We start from the raw sequence: 25,710 nt of genomic DNA on the forward strand, positions 1-25,710 counted from the left end.
TGGTAATACATTGTATCCGGTATACTTTTCAGTTTAAAAATAGGTAGTTGCGGGTAACACATTGTATTCGGTATACTTTTCAGTTTAAAAAAAGGTAGTGACTGGTAACACATTGTATCCGGTATACTTTTCAGTTTAAAAAAGGTAGTTACTGGTAACACATTGTATCAGGTATACTTTTCAGTTTAAAAATAGGTAGTTGCGGGTAACACATTGTATTCGGTATACTTTTCAGTTTAAAAAAAGGTAGTGACTGGTAACACATTGTATCCGGTATACTTTTCAGTTTAAAAATAGGTAGTTGCGGGTAACACATTGTATTCGGCATACTTTTCAGTTTAAAAAAGGTAGTGACTGGTAACACATTGTATCCGGTATACTTTTCAGTTTAAAAATAGGTAGTTGCGGGTAACACATTGTATTCGGTATACTTTTCAGTTTAAAAAAAGGTAGTGACTGGTAACACATTGCATCCGGTATACTTTTCAGTTTAAAAAAGGTAGTTACTGGTAACACATTGTATCAGGTATACTTTTCAATTTAAAAATAGGTAGTTGCGGGTAACACATTGTATTCGGTATACTTTTCAGTTTAAAAAAAGGTAGTGACTGGTAACACATTGTATCCGGTATACTTTTCAGTTTAAAAATAGGTAGTTGCGGGTAACACATTGTATTCGGTATACTTTTCAGTTTAAAAAAGGTAGTTACTGGTAACACATTGTATCAGGTATACTTTTCAGTTTAAAAATAGGTAGTTGCGGGTAACACATTGTATTCGGTATACTTTTCAGTTTAAAAAAAGTTAGTGACTGGTAACACATTGTATCCGGTATACTTTTCAGTTTATAAAAGGTAGTTACTGGTAACACATTGTATCAGGTATACTTTTCAGTTTAAAAATAGGTAGTTGCGGGTAACACATTGTATTCGGTATACTTTTCAGTTTAAAAAAAGGTAGTGACTGGTAACACATTGTATCCGGTATACTTTTCAGTTTAAAAATAGGTAGTTGCGGGTAACACATTGTATTCGGTATACTTTTCAGTTTAAAAAAAGGTAGTGACTGGTAACACATTGTATCCGGTATACTTTTCAGTTTAAAATAGGTAGTTGCGGGTAACACATTGTATTCGGTATACTTTTCAGTTTTAAAAAAGGTAGTTACTGGTAACACATTGTATCAGGTATACTTTTCCGTTTAAAAATAGGTAGTTGCGGGTAACACATTGTATTCGGTATACTTTTCAGTTTAAAAAAAGTTAGTGACTGGTAACACATTGTATCCGGTATACTTTTCAGTTTAAAAATAGGTAGCTGCGGGTAACACATTGTATTCGGCATACTTTTCAGTTTAAAAAAGATAGTGACTGGTAACACATTGTATCCGGTATACTTTTCCGTTTAAAAATAGGTAGTTGCGGGTAACACATTGTATTCGGTATACTTTTCAGTTTAAAAAAAAGGTAGTTACTGGTAACACATTGTATCCGGTATACTTTTCAGTTTAAAAATAGGTAGTTGCGGGTAACACATTGTATTCGGTATACTTTTCAGTTTAAAAAAGGTAGTGACTGGTAACACATTGTATCCGGTATACTTTTCAGTTTAAAAAAGGTAGTTACTGGTAACACTTTGTATCAGGTATACTTTTCAGATTAAAAAAAAGGTAGTGACTGGTAACACATTGTATCCGGTATACTTTTCAGTTTAAAAATCACTAAAGTAATTTAAAGGATGACCAAGTACTATGCATTATTTGTCTTTGGCCTGATCCAGGCAATGGCGGACATATCTTACATTCAGATCTTGTCAGAAACTGAAATAAAATGTAAGTTGTGTTTCATACATCAGTAATCAGAACTAAAACCCTTACGTCAAAACCACTGCGCGAAATGAATGGAACTATATATAAAAAACAAGCATACGCCCGCCTCAAATATATTGTTGTCTGCCCTATTGTTCTGCACTTCAGTGTCTTTTCACGATTGATTTGCCCCCCCCCCCCCCCGGACCTCATTGTTTCATCAGATTTTTATGTTACCCAGCCACGTGTATAACTTCTGGCGATCGAGTTCTGATAGCGGCAGGTTACTGGTATATCTTACGAGATAATTATCGCGTAACTACTGTGTCATGGAAGAGATCAAAGGCCATTTATTATCGATCACATTACAAAATATTGATAGAACAAAGGCATGAAATGTCAGCGCTCAAATGAGTCAAAAGTACTGTATTGGTTTGTTTCATCTTCACATTTTCGTATTTGAGGTACGTCTAGCGTTATTAATGCAAATCTCGGGGATTTATAAATACAATTTCACATGTATTAGATATAGATGATATATGATATGTATGTATGTATGTATGTATGTAATGTATGTATGTATGTATGTATGTATGTATGTATGTATGTATGTATGTATGTATGAATGTATGTATGTATGTATGTAATGTATATATGTATGTATGTATGTATGTATGTATGTATGTATATATGTATGTAATGTATATATGTATGTATGTATGTATGTATGTAATGTATGTATGTATGTAATGTATATATGTATGTATGTATGTATGTAATGTATGTATGTATGTATGTATGTATGTATGTATGTAATGTATATATGTATGTATGTATGTATGTAATGTATATATGTATGTATGTATGTATGTATGTAATGTATGTATGTATGTATGTATGTATGTATGTATGTATGTATGTAATGTATATATGTATGTATGTATGTATGTATGTATCTATGTAATGTATATATGTATGTATGTATGTAATGTATGTATGTATGTATGTACGTATGTATGTATGTATGTAATGTATATATGTATGTATGTATGTATGTATGTATGTATGTAATGTATATATGTATGTATGTATGTAATGTATGTATGTATGTATGTATGTATGTATGTAATGTATGTATGTATGTATGCATGTATGTATGTATGTATGTATCCATTCATACATGAATATATGTAGGTACAACATACGGGCGTTACTAATTGCAAGCTTATTTCTTACAGATCCGTCTTTGTGATCTGTGTGTGTGTGTGTGTGAGAGAGAGAGAGAGAGAGAGAGAGAGAGAGAGAGAGAGAGAGAGAGAGAAAGAGACAGACAGAGACAGAGAGGGGACTTCTCCCATGCAAATAAACAACAACAGAAAGAGATATAAACATGTATTTATGTTTATTGCCAGCCAACATACGAAGACAAACAACAGGATCATCTACGATCAAGTATAAATAAATCTTAGAAAGCATGTCAAAAATGTTTAACGAAATGAAATATTTTACGATCGACTTAAATTTTAGATCTCATAACAAGGTGGAATTGGATGATCCAAAGTTGAACATTGTTGATATTACTACAATTAAGTATAAAACGATTTTGGCAAACAAATTGATACCAATATCCTGTGCGATACACAAAATGTTTTGCTGTTACACCTGTATTTTATCATAAAATTTAAAATACATTGAGAACCGTACATCCCAAGTAAAGAACATGTTATTACTATTTGAGGCAACACATTAAAGAAGAGTATATAACATATCATGTACAGGCAATGTAGTTTTTTAAACATTGACACGTGACATTGACTAATATATGCAAAACTCTATAAACACGTCAATTTTAATTATGTTCGTTGACTAGTGAAAAGATAAATATATCCTATAAACATGCATACAACCTATATGCGTAAATACCATTCATGTACTGTAACCTTTTGTGTAATCCATTTACACTTGTACATGAGAGGAAATCATATATCCCAATCTCTAGTCATCTCTCTATAAGATCTGGGAACAATTACTTTTAAAGGTAAGTCAATTAAATTCCAACTGATTTGTAAAAGTTTGATTGCAACTACATTTTAGCAGAGAAAATCGTTAAAATAAATAACGTCATCGAATGTATTTTCTCTTTAAAGTACACTCCTATAATTCTTGGCAAAATTGTGTGTAATACAGACATGAAATGATTAGTATTCATATTGTATGGTTGATAGTCTCTTAAACTGAAAAGATGAAAAAAATTAAAGAATCCGCATAGTTGAAAATAATACTTGAAATAATACGTGCATTTTCATAAAAAAAATGTAATTATGCAGAAATCTTAATTACATGATAATTTTACTGTAATTGCATAAATTACAGTTACGTGTATTAACAACTGTTATATTACCAGTGGCATGAGACAATTTGAAATATCCGTAATCATTAACAGACGATTACAATTACTGATTACGATTATCGCAGGCCTGCCATCGATACACGCATCTACCTATCGATCATGCATCATTTAGATGCCGTGTAATACTTCCACTATGACGTACCATCTTTCTGTAAGAACTTCACAGAGTATGTCCGCTTCTAACGGCGACTGTCATAGTCCCTGAAAGGCCGAACTTTGGTTTGCGCAAGCCTGGTGTTAATTATATAGTATTTTCTGAAGCGCCGACGCTTACATCATTGCATCCAAACGCATGCCATATTATTTTCCTCGCTTTCTCGAGTATTTCACCTATACAATAGTAAATAAGGCTTTCATCAATTCAATTCTTCCCCACCCCCGTGAACTCAGAATTTGTCTTTAATAATAACATTGTTGTATCTGTCTGTCTTTTCTAAGCAGAGATACACTGTCTTCAGAATAACGTTAACCCTTCTGTCGAGAGCGGTATAATGGCCGTCCGCCAATAGAGGTCGCAACACATCTCTTTCCAGCGAATTCCTGAGTAACTGCCCTAGCTTTTCTGGACCTGTGTAAAACTTCAATAATTTTAAGAGGGTAGATTCACGTATCAAGCAACACTGCTGAAGTGGGGCTAGAATTGACCTCTCATCGTGGGCAATTTTTCCAAAGCTATGTAAAAAAGTAAAAGAGAGAACTATCAATTTGCAGTACAAAGGAAAAACATATCTTTACAATACATCAAAATATTTATAGATTTGTTATGTTTTCTATAATAGTGAAATATCTTGGTAGGTTCTTTCTCACTGTAGTATGATCTGCAGGCGCACCAATGAGCTGCAAGGGAAATCTCCCTAAATTCAAAGTTCAAGAGATAAGCAGTTTTCTGTAGACGATACAAGTCTTGATTTTCTTTTTAGATTAACTTAACTCAATTTCAACAAAAGGAGATATTTAAATGTATATATTGCATCGTCTTTTGTACACATAATCGCTTGTTAAAACGTAGTTTTTCAGGCCTCGTTCTTTCAAGCCAGAAACTCGACCTTAAGCTTAAAGATTGCAACTTTAAACGCTTTGTTACCTTAATCTAATTGGATAAAGGATGAGAGATATATCGAAATAACTCCATTATACTTGTCGTAATTCGATTCATGCACATACTTTGAGTATCGCATCTGATTAGGAGTTTTCAGTTTCAGCTTTAAATCAATTTGAAGATCTGAAGCCTGGCTTCACCAGTTCAAACCTGAGGACAATTCCTTTCCATAAACTTGATATATCTATATCCGGCTACAGTGATCTAAATATGGCTAGGGTACCAGTTTGAAAAACGTATTTAATTAATTCAACATAGTGATTTGTACGGTTTATCATGTATTGTCCTTCCGAGTTCAGTCTGCGACGAATTTATGTATATTTTTTATTTTATCAAGTTATAGGAGACGTATTACCTTAGCCTGGTACTCTGTCTTCCCATGATGCTCCGCACACGAGACCAAGCACGCGCCTTTTGAATGGCCGAAACCAAAGAAGAATTTCAAGATGGCGGATGGAATAAAATGTGTTGAAAACAACAAAAATAGTATTACATCGGTCATTTCCAGCTGTTTCGCCGCGGGAATCTTCTTTTTATTAGTCACAACTATGTCATTTAAGGACGTACTTGGTGGTTGCTTAATATGGCAACATGCAGTACTGTCATTTGCAGCCATTATGTGTTAGTAGCGGAAGTACGTAAGTGGAGAGATTGCAAAATACCCTAGTTGTTCCTTCTACGTGTGTGTGTGTGAGAGAGAGAGAGAGAGAGAGAGAGAGAGAGATACTTTATTTGAATGAAAATTTGATTAATTGTGTTTTACATTTATTTTACATTAAGCTTCAACGTTTTATAATACACCGATTTTCATGTCAATGAGCATAATTTTATCTGAGAATACAATAAGGCTTCTAATACAATAGATATATATTTATGCAATGCAGTGTTTTGGAGAAAAATGCCTGGTCAGAACCTTTCCTGGCAGGAATTAACAATTATATATGCAATAAAAAGGGTAAAGTAGTGCTTCAAAGCATCCAACACTTCATTAGTTTCAAAACATTTATTTTCTATAACATTTTCCCCTAAGAGAAAAAATCATTAAGAAAATTCAGAAACCTCACAGATACACTTAGTAGTAGCAAGGTATATCTTGGCAATATATAGGCATATTTGAAGTTTTTTTTCTTTCTCAATGCTGTTGGTGTTTATATAGGTAGATTGTCACACATGCAAAAGCGTGCGGCTGATTGGCGTTATTTGAATTTTGAAACTGAACCAGAATATTGAATATCACTATGATGATAAAATATTCCATCTGGAAGGAATGATGCTGTTGTTGTTGTTGTTGTGGGGTTTAACGCCATTTTTCAGCACGATAGGCTATACATGGCGGCCAGTATTAATGGTGGAGGAAGAACCCGGGAAACCCCGGAAAGAACCACCGACCCACGAGAAGCTACTGGCAAGCTTTCTCACATACCCACATTGGCCGAATCCAAGACTCAAACCCACGCAGACAGAGGTGAGATGGTAGTGATCCGTAACGAAGAGCGCTTTAGACCACTCGGCCACTCGGGGCCCCAGGAATGATGCAATGACAGGCATTCCATATATTCACTGACAGGCATTACATATATTCACTGACAGGCATTACATATATTCACTGATAGGCATTACATTTATTCACTGACAGTCATTACATATATTCACTGACAAGCATTTCATTTATTCACTGACAGTCATTACATATATTCACTGACAGGCATTAGGCTACATATATTCACTGACAAGCATTACATATATTCACTGATAGGCATTACATGTATTCACTGATAGGCATTACATATATTCACTGACAGGCATTACCTATATGCACTGATAGGCATTACATATATTCACTGACAGGTATTACATATATGCACTGATAGGCATTACATATATTCACTGACAGGCATTAGATACATTCACTGATAGGCATTACATATATTCACTGACAGACATTACATATATTCACTGGTAAGTATTAGATATATTCACTGACAGGCATTACATATATTCACTGATAGGCATTACATTTATTCACTGACATTCATTACATATGTTCACTGACAAGCATTTCATTTATTCACTGACGGACATTACATATATTCACTGATAGACATTACATATATTCACTGATAGACATTACATATATTCACTGACAGACATTACATATATTCACTGACAGACATTACAATTATTCACTGATAGGTATTACATATATGTACTGATAGGCATTACATATATTTACTGACAGGCATTAGATATATTCACTCATAGGCATTACATATATTCAACAGCAGTTCCATAAATACAAGCTACGCATTTTAACGACAAGCAATACACAAACCAGTGAGCTCAGCGTTCATGTCCTTGAAACTTTTCATAGTCGCATGAGTAGCATAATGATATACTCTTGTATTGTCGTAGTTCAAGAATCAGTTTTGATAGGTCATAGAGAATCCAAAGATGTATGCATATTTGACCAGTTATACATTTCAAGTTATAAATAAACAGAATGTTGTTAAAATTGGTAATATGGTTTTTTTTTTTTACGTCAAGTAATATCTATTCTGAAGTCCACCTTTCATTAACGCCTATTTAAATTTAAAACAAAACCTATTATTAAGTTCCAAGATGAGTTATATTTTTAAAATTTCTCTTTTAAGATCCTCAATTGTTACCAACAGCGCCCAGGTAAACCTAGCGTCTACCTTACAGCAGAGCACATTTGTTTTACGTTAGCACTGATTATATGATAGATACATAAATTAAATACTTTCTGTATCAAAACCAATCAGTGATTTAAGATTTGGATCTATTATCTGAGCATGTATTTCATGTAGTATTAATAATTGTGATAAAAAAATAACACAAACGCCGAAAATTATGTGCAACTAGTTTCACAAATATTTATTGCATTACCAACCTAATTCCACCCACCCCGACGACATCACCTGTTCCATCCAAATAAAACATCGCTGATACATTTCAAGCACAAGCATACAATTGCGCAATCTCACCGCCCCGCCCCGCCGCGCCCCCCCCCCCCGCATTATACATAATGGAGGAAAATGACAGCATTACATAGTGGCATTTTAAACAAACATTTAGTACTTCTTTTAAGTGACATAGTTGTGACTAATACAGTGTCAATGCCGGTGGCGACACAGCTGGAGATAAATGATTTCATGCTATTTCTGTATTGCCAACACATTTTTGTATTACAACTGCCATCTTAAATTTCTACACCGTAAATGACCGACTTTGGTGCATTTTTTTTAATCCTTTACGCTTTTTTGTTTTTAAAATCGGTGGTCGGTTACAAACAAAAAGGCAGGTGTGCGAATTGCGAATACTATAGAACCCAGTTGTTTTTTAATGCATTGCATAATGGCAGTTTGACTTGGTTGGAAACGAAGATTTATGAGTACGAACATGTAATAATTACAACTAATTACAAAAAGCGGTTCATTGCTTGGGTTAATAACACTTGCACTCGCATTTTCGTTTCTTATTCTTGTTGTTAAGTTTCTTCCAAATTTGCTGTGCATAATGGAAAACAATATTTTCTTTTAATACTATTCTAAGCTCACTACATTCTTTTTTATTTCTGATTTCAAAACCCTTCTGTCAGCACTTTTCTTGCTCTTCGAATAGAAATTTACAAGTACAAGAGAGGGGGCAGCGTGAACGTATATGCTGTTCTACGCCTGTAACAAAACAACCGTATTTCTCTCAATAAATTGTTCTCTGGGATTCGTTTTTATTCTTCAAATGAAGAAAGGCGTCTAATAGAATATCAAATTAGAAGAAGCTTTCAATTAAAAAAGAATTGTCAAGTTATTGTCATCTACCCTTGAGTGAAGTTTGCATTAATCTTACTTCAGGAGCAGAATTTGGAAGCTTTCACTTCACTTTCCAAACTAAAATGGAGTTTATAGCCATAAATATGCTATGTGCGTGCCCCCTGACCCCTGGCGTCATGGGATTGTTAAATCAATTTTTATATCCATATCCTTCTCAAGTTCGAAGTAAAACGTTTTGTGTACTTTTTCTTTAATCGAACAATGCACGTTACAATATTGTGTCGATAACATACACTAACAGCATTTTGTCTCTCTAGTGCAATTATAATATGGTTTTCGTGTTGTCCAAAGCATGCAAGTGGAAACCAACTTCTGACTCCACATAATGTTCAAAATCTTTTAGTTAAACTTGATAGCAATCTCTCTCTCTCTCTCTCTCTCTCTCTCTCTCTCTCTCTCTCTCTCTCTCTATATATATATATATATATATATATATATATATATATATATATATATATATATATATATATATATATATATATATATAATATGATATGTCAAGTTTGTCAGAAGTTCGTTTCAAAATTAATATTTCCTGGAGTAAAAATAAAAAAAAACACGCGGACACACACACACACACACACACAGACACAAACATCGTATAGTTGGCACAACCAGCAAATTGTTTATATGAGCAGGTATGTCCTTAATTATAACTATTTTTCTGAGACCTTCATCACTGGTCTTCTTTCTTTTTTAATATTTCTTGTCTGGTGCATATATCTTATCATGTGTTACATTCTTTTGTGCCTTTGTTTTCATCGGTGATGATTCTTGCACAGAATATATAGATTTACAACCTAAAGTTACATAGCATATTTTGTGCAACATTAACCAGGAAACTAGCCTGTCTCTGAATGATACGGACATGTTATACGTGTGAATGTAAAAGACGATGGATGTTATTTCATATTTTCAAACATCTCCTGAACAGTCGATAAGAATTTACACTTAAATGATTTTTTTTTTTTTGCCCCGCAATCAAACAGGTAGGTGAAAATGATACTCTTTGCCATGCGGTTCTCATGGTCATATTATTCAACACACAGTCTGTTACTAGATATTGAATATATTCCTGTAAACCATTCATTGGGTATAACGTTTACAGACAATTAACAATGTCGTGGAGTGTCACGTCGCTAATACCCCGACATAAACGAGATCAGATTAGGTAATAAATACCGGTTAAAAGATGGTAAAATAAATCTATTCAAATCATGTCTTTGCTGCGTATTTTCTGTCTGCAAATTAGAGATGTCATGTGCCCTGCCGGCGGTATGCAAGTACGAGGAATGATATATGTTTTTGACTGGGTGGGAAGAAAAGTTACTGTGCTGAACTGAAGATACAGGTTTCCTTAACTGGGTGCGAAGAGAGTTCTCTCTCTCTCTCTCTCTCTCTCTCTCTCTCTTTTACGTGCAATGTGTCAAGCCACAAGAAAGGCAACAACAATACCCAAAAACAACATACTAAGATGACAATATGCTTGTCTATGAGACACGAGAACTTTTATACATACCCTCGTCCATTGTCCAAATGAATGAGAAAGCTGTAATTTCCAAAATCTTTAAATATTTCTAGATGATGACGATCCATGTTGCCTACAAAATAAAATTATTTGGCATCATAGACTGCTCTCTCTCTCTCTCTCTCTCTCTCTCTCATATGCTTTTCATGGAAGTTATGAAAGTAACCTGTGTAGTGTACTTGATTAATACAAAGACATGCAACCATTAACGGCATGAAACTTCATTTGAATTGTTTCTAAACAGAAAAATACTAAAATTGAATTAATTAAGTACCGATAATATAATAAATTAACTAGTTTAATGTGATCCATATCTGGGAGTAAAACCGATTTACTAAGTGACCTTTGGACGATCCGTTTTCTTCATACTAATGGATTGTTAACGGTTTATGATTTTGAACGCTGTATATAGTTCACACCCATCCCTCTCGGATTTTCTATAAGGTATCTACCCCATGATATCCCCCTATGACGTATTTTAGTATCCACCACTGCATTTCATTTTTTTTTTTTTTTTTGTCACAATCCAAATTAAGTAAATGTATCCTTTTGTGACATGAAGATCCAATTCAGATTTCTCAATCGAAAACGAGGATCGTAGATTATTAACGTGATTAACATTTTGGACAACCACTGACTGACTTCGAACTACGGTCGTACTGGCCGAATTTCATTTCCGTGTGTATCATCAACCTTGATACAACTTTGCAATTTGAAGTTCTGCAAAAGTTAGGCCAGGGATCAAAGATTTAAGCAGGTTTATATAACTTGTACATATCTGACAAAAGGTATATATAGTAAATATATATAGTAAGTCGACTAGAGCAAAAGCAGAACCACGTACTGATTTTTAAAAAAATGGAGGATTGATTTTGAAAAAGCTACAAATGTTCATGATTCGATTATTTTAGCGAAACAATTAGAGAAACGGTCTAGCGAGGAAAAGGAGAAGGAATGAAAGAAGGAACGAACTAATTTATTGTTGAATGTATGAACGAACGATTACGTAGATCGGAGTGTGAAAATAAATACAAACGAATTTATCATTTATTTAATGTGATTAATAGAAAGTGTATCACGAAGTGTTTCTGCCCAAAACATTGTTCATGGCTGTTGTATAAGTGTACCATTTATTCACAAATGAAGAGATCGGCTGACATAAACGTTTTTTTTACAAGATGAATGGGTTGATTTATGATAAGTATAAATGCATCCTTTGATCACGTCGTTAATTATATTAGTGATAAACAGAGTATATGTGGTAAATAAATTTAAAATAAACGTGCGCAAAAGCATTACACAAAGTGTAATTATGAATTAAATTTTAAATATGACAATTATTTTCTCAAACTGTGTTAAATGTCAGCTGGAAATATATCCTGATATATTTATATATACCATGCCATTAAACCTGTCAGATTTAAAAAGTGACGGTAGGTAGCCTAAATGATTAATTGGATAATTTAATGAGTTTTATGCTGATAAAGGAAATATCCCAAATCGCTGTATTTTACAAATTTAACAATATACACACACAATAAAAGGTAATTAGAACTTAATCTTATAACATGTACAGCTTTGTTCTGTACTATCTCTCTCATACATACATACATACATACATACATACATACATACATATGGACGTCCGCACATAGGGGTAAGTTCACCCACGCCAGATTTCACCTCTAAAAATGTTTTGGCAAATATTATCAAATTTAAACTTAATGGCTGACCACTACATGTTTGCCCCCCCCCTTCCTAAAATAATTCTGCCGGCACCCTTGTATGTATATATATATAATATGAATGAAAGGAGAGAGAGAGAAAACAAGAAGAAGTTGGCACACTTCTATGTGTTCTTATTTATTGCAACCATAACAGTTTTAAATAGTTTAGTGTATTTGATAGAGTGTGTACAGCATGAAAATATTCTTGATTACACGACATTTCTCTTACCTGTCTTAGCTCTTTGTGTTTGTCAGTGTATACTTTTATCATCATGATACAAATTCATTTGAAATACAACTTGCAGGTATATGACATCCCAAGTTAGTTTAGTATTTATTTCTTTGTGTATTTTTTCATGATTAACCATTCAAACATCAGCTCCCATTTTCCTGTAGTTGATGATTTAAGACTTTATTTCTCCAAATAGTTTTAATCTAAACTAAAAGCTCATTAAGGTTGTACACTGGTGTACACCTTCAGTGTTTTCTGGTGTTTATAAACTTAACCATATAAATTTTGACGTAAGTTCACCTTTCCTGCCACATTCTACCAGGTAAGTTTTTCATCATTCTTCTTTTCGATGTAGGTAGTTTGTTTTTATAATAATGTAAGAAATTGATTTAACTTAATAGGATTCCGGTTTACTACTAAGCTATAAATGTATGTCCACAGACATTAAGTGTTTCCAATGACATATATTGCCCTGGTATTTCTAAAGCAGTCTAAACCAAAACTGTTGATATGCAAGCTCCACACTGACTATGTTGTTTAAAATGCCACAGAGTCCAAAATTCCGAGATAGTAGAATTTGTATAGAATAATTGTTATTAAGTGTCATTTCATTTATAGATTATGTAAACCAGGATGACGTATTAAATCTGGTGTGATTTATTTTGCAGGCGGTATTCTTCCTTATCTGTTCTTTTTATATTTTGTTCACAGCTGTATCTACATTCAGTTCCAGCAAAGCTAAGTATTTATAAATAGTTAAGTTCTTTATTTTTGTTGTTGTACATGTTGACTGAAGTGATGGTAAGGTCATAGAGAACGTAAAGACTATATATCGTCCTGTAGGAATGATACAGTAAACTGAAGTTAATTGATTTGTTAAAGTACGCCTTCTTTTCCTGGTAGTAATTTTATATCAAAGACCTGTCATACTATTTCGCATAGCCTTCAATAAATTATTTTTCAACTAGTTATAACTTTAATCACGAATAACGAACAAAGGTGTACCTGAGTAACGGGCGGTCTAGTTTTCGATTCTTTGTATAACGACCACCTGCTGTTGCAATATGAGTAATTTTTAAAATGTCCTGTCGAATCACAAGCAATTTTACTTAATCGTCCTTGGTACCGTGTAGAACACAAGCAATAATCACCATGGACTTTCCTTTAATTGACCCCCCATCAATGAGTTAGGATGGTGAAGTGTCGGTTTAGCAAAGCATATGCACGTAAAATGATGACATAATAGAGTAGAATCTGAATTCCCCTTGAACTTTACAACGTTATCTTAAATCAAATGATATTATTTGGCGAGCAAGCGACACTGTGTCCGCACTGGTGTGTGTGTGTGTGTGTGTGTGTGTGTGTGTTGTGTGGTCTCACCTGTAAGAAAATCGAATATATGCATATCGACGATATCTAGAAGCATTTTGCCATTGTTATAAGGGGCAGTTTTTCGTACTTCCTGGCAGTAATTGTCATCTACTTCCCATTCGGCTTTACGAAGTTTGCTGAAAAATGTCAGAGCACACTTGATTTATGATTCCAATCAAGACCACGCTCAAATGGTACATTTCAACTAATGCCTTAACAAAACTATTATGATCTCTTTAGTTTTTTATCTGTCATCAGAAAAGTGATTGCTAAGTCTGACCTTTCCAAACGTTTGCCCCCAAAAATTAAATGTCAAATTGGAAAATATTTTTTTAAGCTTAGAAGCATTAAAATATTAATTAATATAATTATTTATTCAATAATTCCAAACACCTCCTTTTGATAGTCACTGCTTAGTAGAACAATGAACGTAACATTAAATTGCAGTTTATTTTTTGTTATCAAAACAACTAATAAGCGAAATGATACAACATAAGCAGCTAAACTGTCTTATTTACAGATTCTTATGCTTTTAAAATGTGCTAACATTGGAATTTATAATGTTTTCACAGAATTTTATATATTTTTAGATTACATAATATTATGTTGTATCAATGCCCCTCACCAACGACAACAATTCCTTCAAGCACATACGATGACGTGTATTACTATATGTTCCTTATCAATAGCGTATGCAGCCAGAGATGATACGACAGCAAGAGACGATACGACCGCAAGAGATGATACGATCGCAAGCGATGATGCTAAAACAACAGATGATACGATCGCACGAAATGAAGGACAAAAAATATCAATATCTTAGTCAAAATCACAATTACGAGCATAACCTCTTAAAATTATTAGAGTAAATAAATGTCTACCACACCATCGCAGATATACAAACCATCGCCGTCATCACCACCACCACTATCCACAAGATTATCATTATCACCATCGGTACCTGTAGGATCGTCTCCATGGACTTTTCCAGCGCTGGCGGAGAGCAACCTTGTCCGGGGGTAGGAACGCCATAAAGGAACCCTCAATAATGTCGCCATTCCCGCAAAATGAATGCCGACTATCACAGTAATACGTGCATTCACCGAAGAAGCATAGGTTGTTGACTGTAAAAACATATATATATATATATATATATATATATATATATATATATATATATATATATATATATATATATATATATATATATATATATATATATATATATATATGCGCATGTATGTATGTATGTATGTGTTCATGGACTGCAAATCCTGATTCATAAAACACAAAACATCGTTAATTAATCAGGGTCCCTAGATTACAAATAATTCTCACACTGAATCTCGATCTCGACTCAAAATACTAACTGTTGATTGGTTGACGTCTAAACCACTGACCAATCAAAACATCATAATCCTGAGTAGAATCCGTTTGAATGTGAGAATCTTGTGATGTTAGGGTCGGATCTAAGGGAGATTGAGATGTACAGTCCTTGTGGAGGAAAACAATATTGGTTGAGGCGGACATCAATAAATAAAAACAAAGAACAGCCAACATGATTATAAGCATCGAATGTCCAAGGTAAATTAATTATATTATGTAACTAACTGAGTTACCCTCGTTAAATGTTTATTATTATTAGTAGTATTATATATTATTATTATTATTATTAGTAGTAGTAGTAGTAGTAGTAGTAGTAGTGTTGTCAATCGTATTAAAAGTTTCACTCATTTCCACTTTGAAACTTACGAAGCCGTTAGATATAGATCCAATTTAAATCGTAGATAATGAAATATTAACACTAAGTAATTGTAAAACAATAAAAATTCTGAATATGGAGCAGCGACCTCTGGTGGTAGATGAGAGAAGTAAGCAAAAAGAACGGATGGATTATTGATACATTCCTCTTGAACGCTTGTACTTAGGATACCTATAAAGTGACAATTTAAAACAGTTACTCGTGCGATAGATCTCCTCTGTTAAATTTGAATATATACTTGCTTAATCTTTGTCGCATTTTTTTATATTCCTCTTGAGTAAAATGGCAGTGGAAAGTACCTAGTTTTATTACATTCCACTTGAGTAAAATGGCAATGGAAAGTACATAGTTTTATTACATTCCTCTTGACTAAAATGGCAGTGGAAAGTAATTAGTTTTTTTTACTTTCCACTTGAGTAAAATGGCAGTGGAAAGTACCTAGTTTTATTACATTCCACTTGAGTAAAATGGCAGTGGAAAATACCTAGTTTTATTACATTCCACTTGAGTGAAATGGCAGTGGAAAATACCTAGTTTTATTACATTCCACTTCAGTAAAATGGCAGTGGAAAGTACTTATTACATTCATATATTGTAAAATAACAATATAAAGTATCTAGTTTTATTACATTCCTCTTGGGTAAAATAACAATGGAAAGTATCTAGTTTTATTACAATCCTCTTGGGTAAAATAACAGCAGGAAGTACCTAGTTTTAATACATTCCTCTGCGGTAAAATAACAATGGGAGTACCTTTCTGCATTTGTTTTTACAGTTTGTGTCAATATAAGTTTCTAAAATTTAACCGTTCAGAGAATTTTGTTATAGGAGTTGACTAATATTTACAACTGTCTAGAAGTTTAAAAAGAAATTAAACAATAGCACAGAGATTACGGAAACGGAAGTAAAAATTACAAATAAAACACGGACAACGGTTTAATTATTTTAAAAGAATTAATACAAACACAGAGAGATGAGGATAGAAAAAGACCAAAATTGCAGACTACATCGTCGTTTTGCTAGGTATACACTTAAAGGAGTAATAAAAAGAACACCCTGTTGATTACTATGGGGACTGGAACAGTCCATTGAGCCTTTTCTACTATGGTACATTTATGTTGTACCAGATTTCTTCATGCACGTTTGACTTAAAAATACGGAATAATTATAAGGTGCAAATGTATTATGGAATTCCTTAGTTTGGTAAATAAACTATTTAATTCGAGCATAGTTTTACGTGTTTCCTTCTTTGTACAGAGTACCAGGTAGCGTGACAAAAGATCAAAACACTAGTGAAAGAGTAAGTTATTTCAACTATAAGCATTACTGTCACGTGCTCTTGACCTCTACACGAAAAAAAAATAGTCTTTAACGTGGTCTTTGCCCTACGAATATGTAAGTTATTGGAGGTGACAGGTGTTTTAGTTTTGGAGGCTAAAAACGACCTACTTTTTACGAACAAGTAAATAACCAGTGTCACCATAGGTGCTATGTCCAGTATCGCGGACGATGCACTCTTAAGGAGAGTTTACAACAACAAAAAATAAAATCTGTGTATATCTCTAGGAACTGTATACAGGTATTGCAAGAAAGTTTAAAATGCTGTTGTTGATTTTATAGGGTTTAACGACATTTTTCAGCACAGTATAGGTTATACATGGCGGCCAGTATAAATGGTTGAGGAAGAACCCGGGAAAAACGGGAAAGAACCACCGACCCACGAGAAGCTACTGGTAAGCTTTCTCATATACCCACATTGGCCGAACACGTTTAGGATGCATAAACACAGTGAATTCCACACACACGAATCACAAATATTCCGTTCTCCCTGCACGACATAATGTTTCGTTGTATTCCCAAGAGGAGTCCAGGAAACATTTATACCGACTTTAGTCTGGCCAAAACATCTGCATATTGCCCCGCTATAATTAAAAAGTCGCAACCTCGCGCACTTACTGAACAAAGTATTTAGAAACAGGAGTACCGAAACCGGCACATCATTCGTCCATCTGTTTTTAATAGTTCTGTAAGTAAGCACAAGGACATACCGGACCAATATAGCAGCGATTGATAGGTAATAGCAGACTTGACCTTTTTATAATACCAACCTACCAGTAATCGGTTCTTCAGTTGCCCCATGAGCAAATATCGCAATAAATTCATAGTAAAACGTTGTTGAATACAAGTTATCATGTAGCAGCCTCGGTTTGATCTTGACCTTTGAAATCTGATCGGTTTGATCTTGACCTTTTGGCTTTTGACTCCAATATATCCTGCTGGCATTTTTGGTCAACAGCGAGCCGTTCACGAAATTTGGTCGATGTAAGTGGTCTCGAAAACCTTATATTGTTTGAAGAGGATTTTGTTTATTTTACTTACTGTGACCTTGACCTCTGTCCTTTTCTACTAAAATGTATAGGTTAGTCTCTAATTTAGGAAGGAGGCTTTATTAGGTACCATGACCTTGACATTTAATCTTTATCACCCTGAATCCAGAGTTTTTCGTATCCCGAAAGATAACCATCTACAGAAATTTGTAAATGTATGTGGTAAAGAACTAATGTCATCATTCAGAAAGAAAGAAAAAGTACGGACAGGCGAACGATGTAATAACATAATAATATCCGACTGACGGCAGACGAATAAAAAGTGCAATGGAAGCATAACGATTTGACTGGTCTTATTAAAGACCAGTTATTTCAATTCTTAACTTTTATCAATTTTCCATACACCTGCCGCGTTAAGAGACCATAATGTGTAATATATACCCTGGTACTCAAATTGATAACGTTCATGTAAGCGTTATGTGTAGGTCAATGCAGATACAAGCCAAATCTTGGAAATAGAACCCTCTGCTGCATTGTTCATATCTTGGAAATAGAACCCGTCTGCTGCATTGTTCATAACTTGGAAACAGAAACCGTCTGCTGCAATGTTTTAAAACAAGTATCCTATAAAAAAAATACGTGTGCGCATAATATTGGTCACGGATTGTCGTTATATCAACACTTTATTCTGTTGCATATCTTATACGTATTACGATTTAAATTGTACACGTTTCCCAAGCGTATAGCTGGTTCTCACTTCATTAATAAAGCTTTCACTCTCACCTGGGGAGGTATAGAAGGTCTTCTGAAGTTTCTTACTGGACAGCCACATGATCTCTGAAGTCATGTTGACAAATCTGCCCGCCACGGGAGGCACGGAGTAGAAACCAAGGAGCCTGAAAAGTACACGGATTGTCTATGGTACCGATTCTCTATAAGTTTTTTTTTTTTTTTTCTGTCTTAATTTAAGTTGCGTTATTCCCATTCGCAACCCTCTCAGGAGCCCCTACCTGTCTTGTCACAACTTCATGTAGTTATCTTTTCGAAATGTCATCATTTAAAACTTCATATCCTGTGTAAAAAGTGTATCTATCCAATTTTCACTTCATGTTTATTTCCCCCGTCTATTTGTTCGTCCTTTTGTATGTTTGTCTTTTGTTGACCGTTTCGTAAATCAACCATTCTCTTTGCGAAAACGCACAAAACATTCAATTTAGTTGGGGACGTACCTGTCCAGGTAGAATGCGGCGATCTCGGCGTTATGACGTTCATAGTCGTTAAAGTAGAAATGATTTGGATCTGTCTCACGATCTCTCGGCCACCTGTAATACACCAAAGTAATTCAATCTTTCAATAAAGTATCATTAATATATTCAGACTTTTACTGGTTATAAAATAATCTCGCTCGTTGGATATTGTCAGAAAACATCTTATAAAAAGATAAGAATGAATAAAAGAATGGACAGAAAAAATGGAAAGACGAAAGGGAGGAAATAAAAAAGAAGGAACAAACAAATCCAAGGGAAACGGCCCACACATTTACAATTAGTGTCGGAATGTATATTGATGTAGTACATAACAGTTCACCTTTAAAAAAAAACTTGGTGAAATAATTTGCGAATTCTCTCAACGTTTCTGAACTTATCCTGAATATCAGCAGAAAAAATAAGGATTAAAACACGCGGTAATTTATCCTAACAAAAATAATTACATTTTTTAAACAAAACATTTAGAGTTTCCTGTTTGAAATTACTCAGATAAACTTGTCCATGCTTTCAACATGCCAAGTTTAATGGCAAACATTTAACTCTTTGTAAAGTAATTGAGAAGATATTATAAATATGTGAACGACCAACATAGAAACAATTATGACAGCTTGAGTAATTAGAGGAAAATAAATTAGCATTGTTAATTAATTAGCTGTGTTGAATGTCTTCCCTATGACCCTCGGTACAGTGATAATAGCGTACGTGAGTTTAATATAAATCCAAGCTTAATTGCAATTTAATTATTGCACATGATATATATATATATATATATATATATATATATATATATATATATATATATATATATATATATATATATATATATATATATATATATATATATATATATATATATGCATGTATAATAATAATAATAATAATAATAATGAGGACTTTGTATAGCGCTTAATCTTTAGAAGCTCTAAGCGCTTTACAACATTAGACAAAACATATAATGATGTTATTATCAAAAAACAAACACCATGAAATTAAAAAGCATGCTGAAAATATTTAAGGTAGGAAACATTATTAAGTCTTTAAGTTTGTTCTTGCAGTCAAAATAAATGAGTTTTAAGAGCACTCTTGAATGTGATCACTGTGTCTTTGTGTCTAAGTTCAGTGGGCAATTCATTCCACGTTGCTGGGCCCTGGTATGCAAAAGAACGTTGTCCATATGACTTCGTTTTCGTAGTGGGAATAATGAGTGTACGATTGTCAGAAGAGGAGCGTAAGTATCTTGCTGGTGTGTACACATGGTGAGGTCGGATAGGTATGTTGGACTGGAGTCCGTCAGTGAAACGTAACACAGAGAACAAATTTTGTGTTATTATATATATTAAGAATAATAACAGTATATATAAATTAATTTGCCATGTGTTACTTGTTAGATCATGGCAATGACCTTTTGCTGATAAAATTAGTAAAGTCTTAACTTTCAGCGATGACGCTATTACCTTTAATACTTTTATTTAGAGTTGCCCTACAAAGCACCGTAAACACCAATCCCTTTAGTACTTCTATATATAGTTGCCCTAACATTGCACAATAAATACTATTGCTGTTGATGCTTCTAATTAGAGTTGCCCTAAGAGCATACAGTAAACACTGTTGCCTTTTAATACTTCTAATTAGAGTTGCCCTAATATGGTACAGTAAACACTATTGCCTTTAACACTTCTATTTAGAGTTGCCCTGACATGGTACAGTAAACACTATTGCCTTTAGCACTTCTATTTAGAGTTGCCCTGACACGGTACAGTAAACACTATTGCCTTTAATACTTCTATTTTGGAGTCGCCCTGGCATGAGACAGTTTTCTATTGGAACTAGTTTCTTGAAATAGCAATGACACCTATCAGCAGGGAAAGCGGCTATCTTGCAAATAAACGTAATGATCTGACAACCAATAATATGTTAACAATAGCGTAAAACCCATTTAACCAACCATTGTCCTTACATAATCGTTTTTAAATTGAGTAGGCAGAAAACACAAAATATATAGGATATGGGATCAACAAATGAATGATCAGTAAAGTCGTATGTATATCAGCATTCATATGACTAAGATAGTTCGTTTGTAAAAAAAAATAATGTCAGACCAGTCATTGTTATTAAGGCTAAAACTTGGAGACGACATGGTGAGTGAGGAATTAATGACATGTTATGTTTCCAATCAAACAAATTCCCATAAATACTTTCGAAAAGAACAATAACAGCACAAAAACAACAATGAAAGAGAACGTGTTTCGTTTGAATAGAAAGAAACATATTCAAGAAATATGTGAATATCGACCTCATCGGCTTAAAGACAGCTCGTGCGCCATTACGGAAAACGACGCCCATCTTCAACTGGGTTCCTTTTTCCATCGCATCTAAATAAATAAATAAATAAATAAATAAATAAATAAATAAAAGTGGCAAATAATCTGAAATTGTAGCTACAGGAAAAGATGCAGAATAGTAATATTCCACGTACAAGAAAGAAAAGTAATATTTGGAATATATTTACACTGTAGCTAGATATATCACAGACGAACTTCATCGCCCTCTATGAATGACGTCAGTTCCTGTCATAAATTCTACAGCCTAGCCATCAAAAGCGGATGTGTATCCAATAAAGTCATGAAATTATAATGTCCTCAGATAGCTGTGTCTTTCTTTGTTTATTTTTTGCTTACGGTAAATCTATGTATGTGGAACTAGAGTAGGTCGGCACTGTACAGAAATCATTTCATACGAAGCAATTGCCTTTAGGTCACATCGCGACATTTCCCCAAAAAAGATTACTTGTAAATTTAAATATAATTAAAAACAAAAACAAAAACAAATAGTAATATATGACTACAATCGATATGAAAATAGTAAAACATACTTCGCTCATGCAATTCGCATTCGAAACTACAAATGTTTTTAATGGAACACTAAAACTCCACCATAGTGACTGAAATGACATACGGGTGTAGAGACATACGTAAGGACGGACAAGTTAAACCAATATTTGACAAGGTGGAGCATAAAATGAGGCTAAAACACACTAGATAATTACAATGAAATAGCAACCTATACGGTATTGTTCCCATTTCGTAAATAATTATAACTATATCATTTTAGAGACGTACTGATCAATGAAAGGATATGCAATGGTATTTATCACGCTATTTCCTTTACAAATAAATAAGAATCCAAATATGCGAAGATCTCCAAAAAAGTATATTATGTCCATTGCAGATTATAAAACAAGACTATGTTTTCTAGAATATCACTGAACCATTGACACTAAACTTAAAGTCGTAAAAACATGACAAAGTCAAGGTGACTTTTAAAAGAATCTAGAGAGTTTCGTGTGTGTGTGTGTGTGTGCGCGCGCGCGTGCGCATGTGCGTGGCACAATTACACTCACCCATGGATACTATCGGTTGAGTGAGCATGTCCTCCAATAGACCTTCAACGTAAGGTGAGTTTGGATTATATAAAGCAAACTGACGGACGCCTCGGTGAAACAAATCAAAATTAGTAATCTTGTCTCTGTAATGATAATAATAATAATAATAATGATAATAATAATAATAATAATTTGTCAAAGTTCGTAATCGTCGTAGTCATCATCATCGTTGTAATCATCAATGAAGCTCGTGATTATATACTATTGTCTCTTTAATCATTGTTTTACTCTCACGATTCCACTTTGCAAGGTTAACTACACCTCTGTTGAAATCACCGATAAATAATATTTATATAATATGAAATAAAAGTACTCTCCCGTCCCATTTATATCATGTGGGATTTGTAGAGAAAAAATATTATTAGAAACATGAGAAAGAACGAAAACAATACAATATATGAACAGAAAGAAATTAGAGGAAACAAGAGGATAGGGAAAGAAAGAATGGAGAAACTTACCGGCGCTCAACCGGTGCCAGTCGTAGTGCACGTGCTTTAGTCAATCTCCCTGCGCTCAGTTCTTGAACTAGGTCACTGTACGTGTAACCCATATAGCCATCGAAATCGAACCCACTATCGTTAATGTTACTCAGAAATTCCAATAATCTCTCAACAATTTCGTCTTTTTGCACGAGCAAGTCTGAAATATTTTTCTTGCGTTCTTTAGTTGCAAGAGAATCAGAACCGCCATCGCTAAATAAGGCGTGTCTACTGTCACTATCTGAATCGGAGCTTCCGGTTTTATACACGTTAAGGGTCAAATTGGCCCTACTAAGTTTATCAATACCTTCATGCATAAAGAACAGGGAAGAGCTATTCACAGCCACGAGTATGAAAAGGGCCAAGAGTCCTAAGGTAGAAACCACTGCACGTGATTTCAATTTCATTTTAAATCCTCGCTTTGACCTGAAAATATAATAAACAGGTTAAGATATTTAATTCTGAACGTACACATTGGTTTAAATAGCTGTATGAACTAGTATTTAATGTCTTATAATGAACATTTATTAGAGAATTCGCTGGAGTCCAATTTTCTTTCCAAAACTAATATTGATACTCTCCCTTCGGAAGCCAAGTCCTTGTTTTAGCCATGTTTTTTATGCTTACGTGGTGTATAACGATACAAGTACTACGGCAATAGGAAAAAAGTGTTTTGCCCGCGAACGCACTCGGCGGATGATGCAATCTGATCTAGACAGGATTCCAACTTAACGCTGTTAGTCGCGAGCCACCTACCCACGCCACTCCAGTTCTTGTGTTGTAGCTGTTAGTCAACAAAGTTAGATCTCAACAGAAGACGGACTCTACTCATTGTTTGGAGTTGAACTTCCATGTCCTTTCTCCTGAATTTAATGTTTCACCGATCCAATTAATCAACTTGGCATATCTTATTAATGTAATACGTTAGTTACTTTTATTAATTTAAAAAATATAAAAATCTTGCATGCCTATAAAACTGAAAGAAAATATACACATACAAAATACATTTTGTTTGTTTAAGTGAATTAATATTTGGGTTTCATAAGGAATGCCGATGTATATTAGACGCATTAATGACGTGAGGATAAAATTTAAGACGTATACGATGACAAAAAGTTACTTAGCAGAACATGTATCATTGCCTAAAATACTTTATTAGCGCTTCATCCGTTCACCATTACGGATTACTGCCATCTCACCTCTGTCGGCGTTGGTTCAAGTCTCCAATTTGACCAATGTTGGTATGTGAGAAAGCTTGCCAATAGCTTCTCGTGGGTCGGTGGTTCTTTCCCGTGTTTTCCCGTGTTCTTCCTCCACCATTAATACTGGCTGCCATGTATAGGCTATCCTGTGCTGAAAAATGGCGTTAAACCCAACAACAACCCATATTGATGAATGCGTTCCAACGCTCGCTTTTATTAGTGAAGTTAGTGAAATTTCTAAGTTGGATCAAACGAAACTCAAACTATCGACACTAGATGGTATCACCGCTGAGCGTGGCAATTTCTGACAGCACGTGTAGAAACATAACCAGATACAACCAGATTTTTATTCAAAATTTAAGAAACAATAATCCGATAGTCAGCCAAACTCCATGTGGTCAGACCTCAGTAATGCATGGAGTTACAAAGACACACCTATTCGCTTTATACATATCATCGATAGAGACTGATAGAGAATACCAATAGTTCAAAGCAGTAACGAGTACTTTCCCACCAAGAAATTGGAAACGTCAGCTTGAAAGCACAAAGCTCTTCTTGGTTTTACGCCTTAGAAAATAAGAAGCTTTATTTCGATGGACAAAGTATTTGATATTTCCCACTCGACCACACAAACAGTCATGCTGGGGATCAAAAAATGCCATCTATCGTAAGTTCTGGGTGATATTTAACCTGTTCTTGTGCATATTTAAAATGTCATTACAGGCTTTAAAAGTGATTTGAATATTGCTCAAATTAGCCGGCATATCCAATGTCTAAAAACTGAAAGAATTTATTTTTCTCACTAGACAAACCTATATTGTCTGTGGTAAATGGTCGGAAAGAGTGGTGGGAGTTAATTAATCTATCGTATTATTAAATTACTTCAGTTTAATTTTCCTTTTCCATTCAACCTAAGATAATTGGGATAGGTTGCAAGTGCTTATGAATTAGAAGTACCTTTTCCGTAAAAAGATAATTTAAAAAAAACAACACATAAATACATAAATCTATTTTGTAGCGATTGTTTCTTTTCAAGCAGAAAGATTACCAATCATGCAGGAAATTGACAAGAGATGATATAGAAACTCTTACAAAAACACACATACCAATACACACACCAATTCAAAACATACATACGCACGGAAGTGTGTGCGTGCGTACGCGTGTGTGTGTGTGTGTTTGTGTGTGTGTGTGTGCGAGAATGCC

The 25,710-nt window shown here is 34.1% G+C and overlaps 1 protein-coding gene across 3 annotated transcripts in view; it reads right to left on the reverse strand.

Moving 5' to 3' along the window:
• Nucleotides 1-3,191: 3,191 nt before the first annotated feature.
• The window catches only part of LOC149783532 (extracellular serine/threonine protein kinase FAM20C-like), a 49,609-nt gene continuing 27,090 nt past the window's right edge, over nucleotides 3,192-25,710 (reverse strand). For 2 of the 3 annotated variants that reach the window (XM_089931795.1, XM_089931794.1), the window contains exons 2-10: nucleotides 23,282-23,728; nucleotides 22,782-22,906; nucleotides 21,675-21,753; nucleotides 19,343-19,435; nucleotides 18,897-19,009; nucleotides 14,986-15,148; nucleotides 14,034-14,161; nucleotides 10,686-10,767; nucleotides 3,192-4,888 (exon numbers count right to left, since the gene is read on the reverse strand). In XM_089931795.1, coding sequence (XP_089787921.1) covers nucleotides 4,603-4,888; nucleotides 10,686-10,767; nucleotides 14,034-14,161; nucleotides 14,986-15,148; nucleotides 18,897-19,009; nucleotides 19,343-19,435; nucleotides 21,675-21,753; nucleotides 22,782-22,906; nucleotides 23,282-23,728 — 1,516 coding nt within the window. In that variant the 3' untranslated portion in view covers nucleotides 3,192-4,602. Of the gene's footprint in view, nucleotides 4,889-10,685; nucleotides 10,768-14,033; nucleotides 14,162-14,985; nucleotides 15,149-18,896; nucleotides 19,010-19,342; nucleotides 19,436-21,674; nucleotides 21,754-22,781; nucleotides 22,907-23,281; nucleotides 23,729-24,501; nucleotides 24,654-25,710 lie in introns of those variants that run through there. The other variant, XM_089931793.1, reaches the window with a different exon arrangement.

The sequence above is a fragment of the Sinohyriopsis cumingii genome, chromosome 14, assembly GCF_028554795.1.
Source record: "Sinohyriopsis cumingii isolate HCF-2022 chromosome 14, ASM2855479v2, whole genome shotgun sequence".
Lineage (NCBI taxonomy): Eukaryota > Metazoa > Mollusca > Bivalvia > Unionida > Unionidae > Sinohyriopsis > Sinohyriopsis cumingii.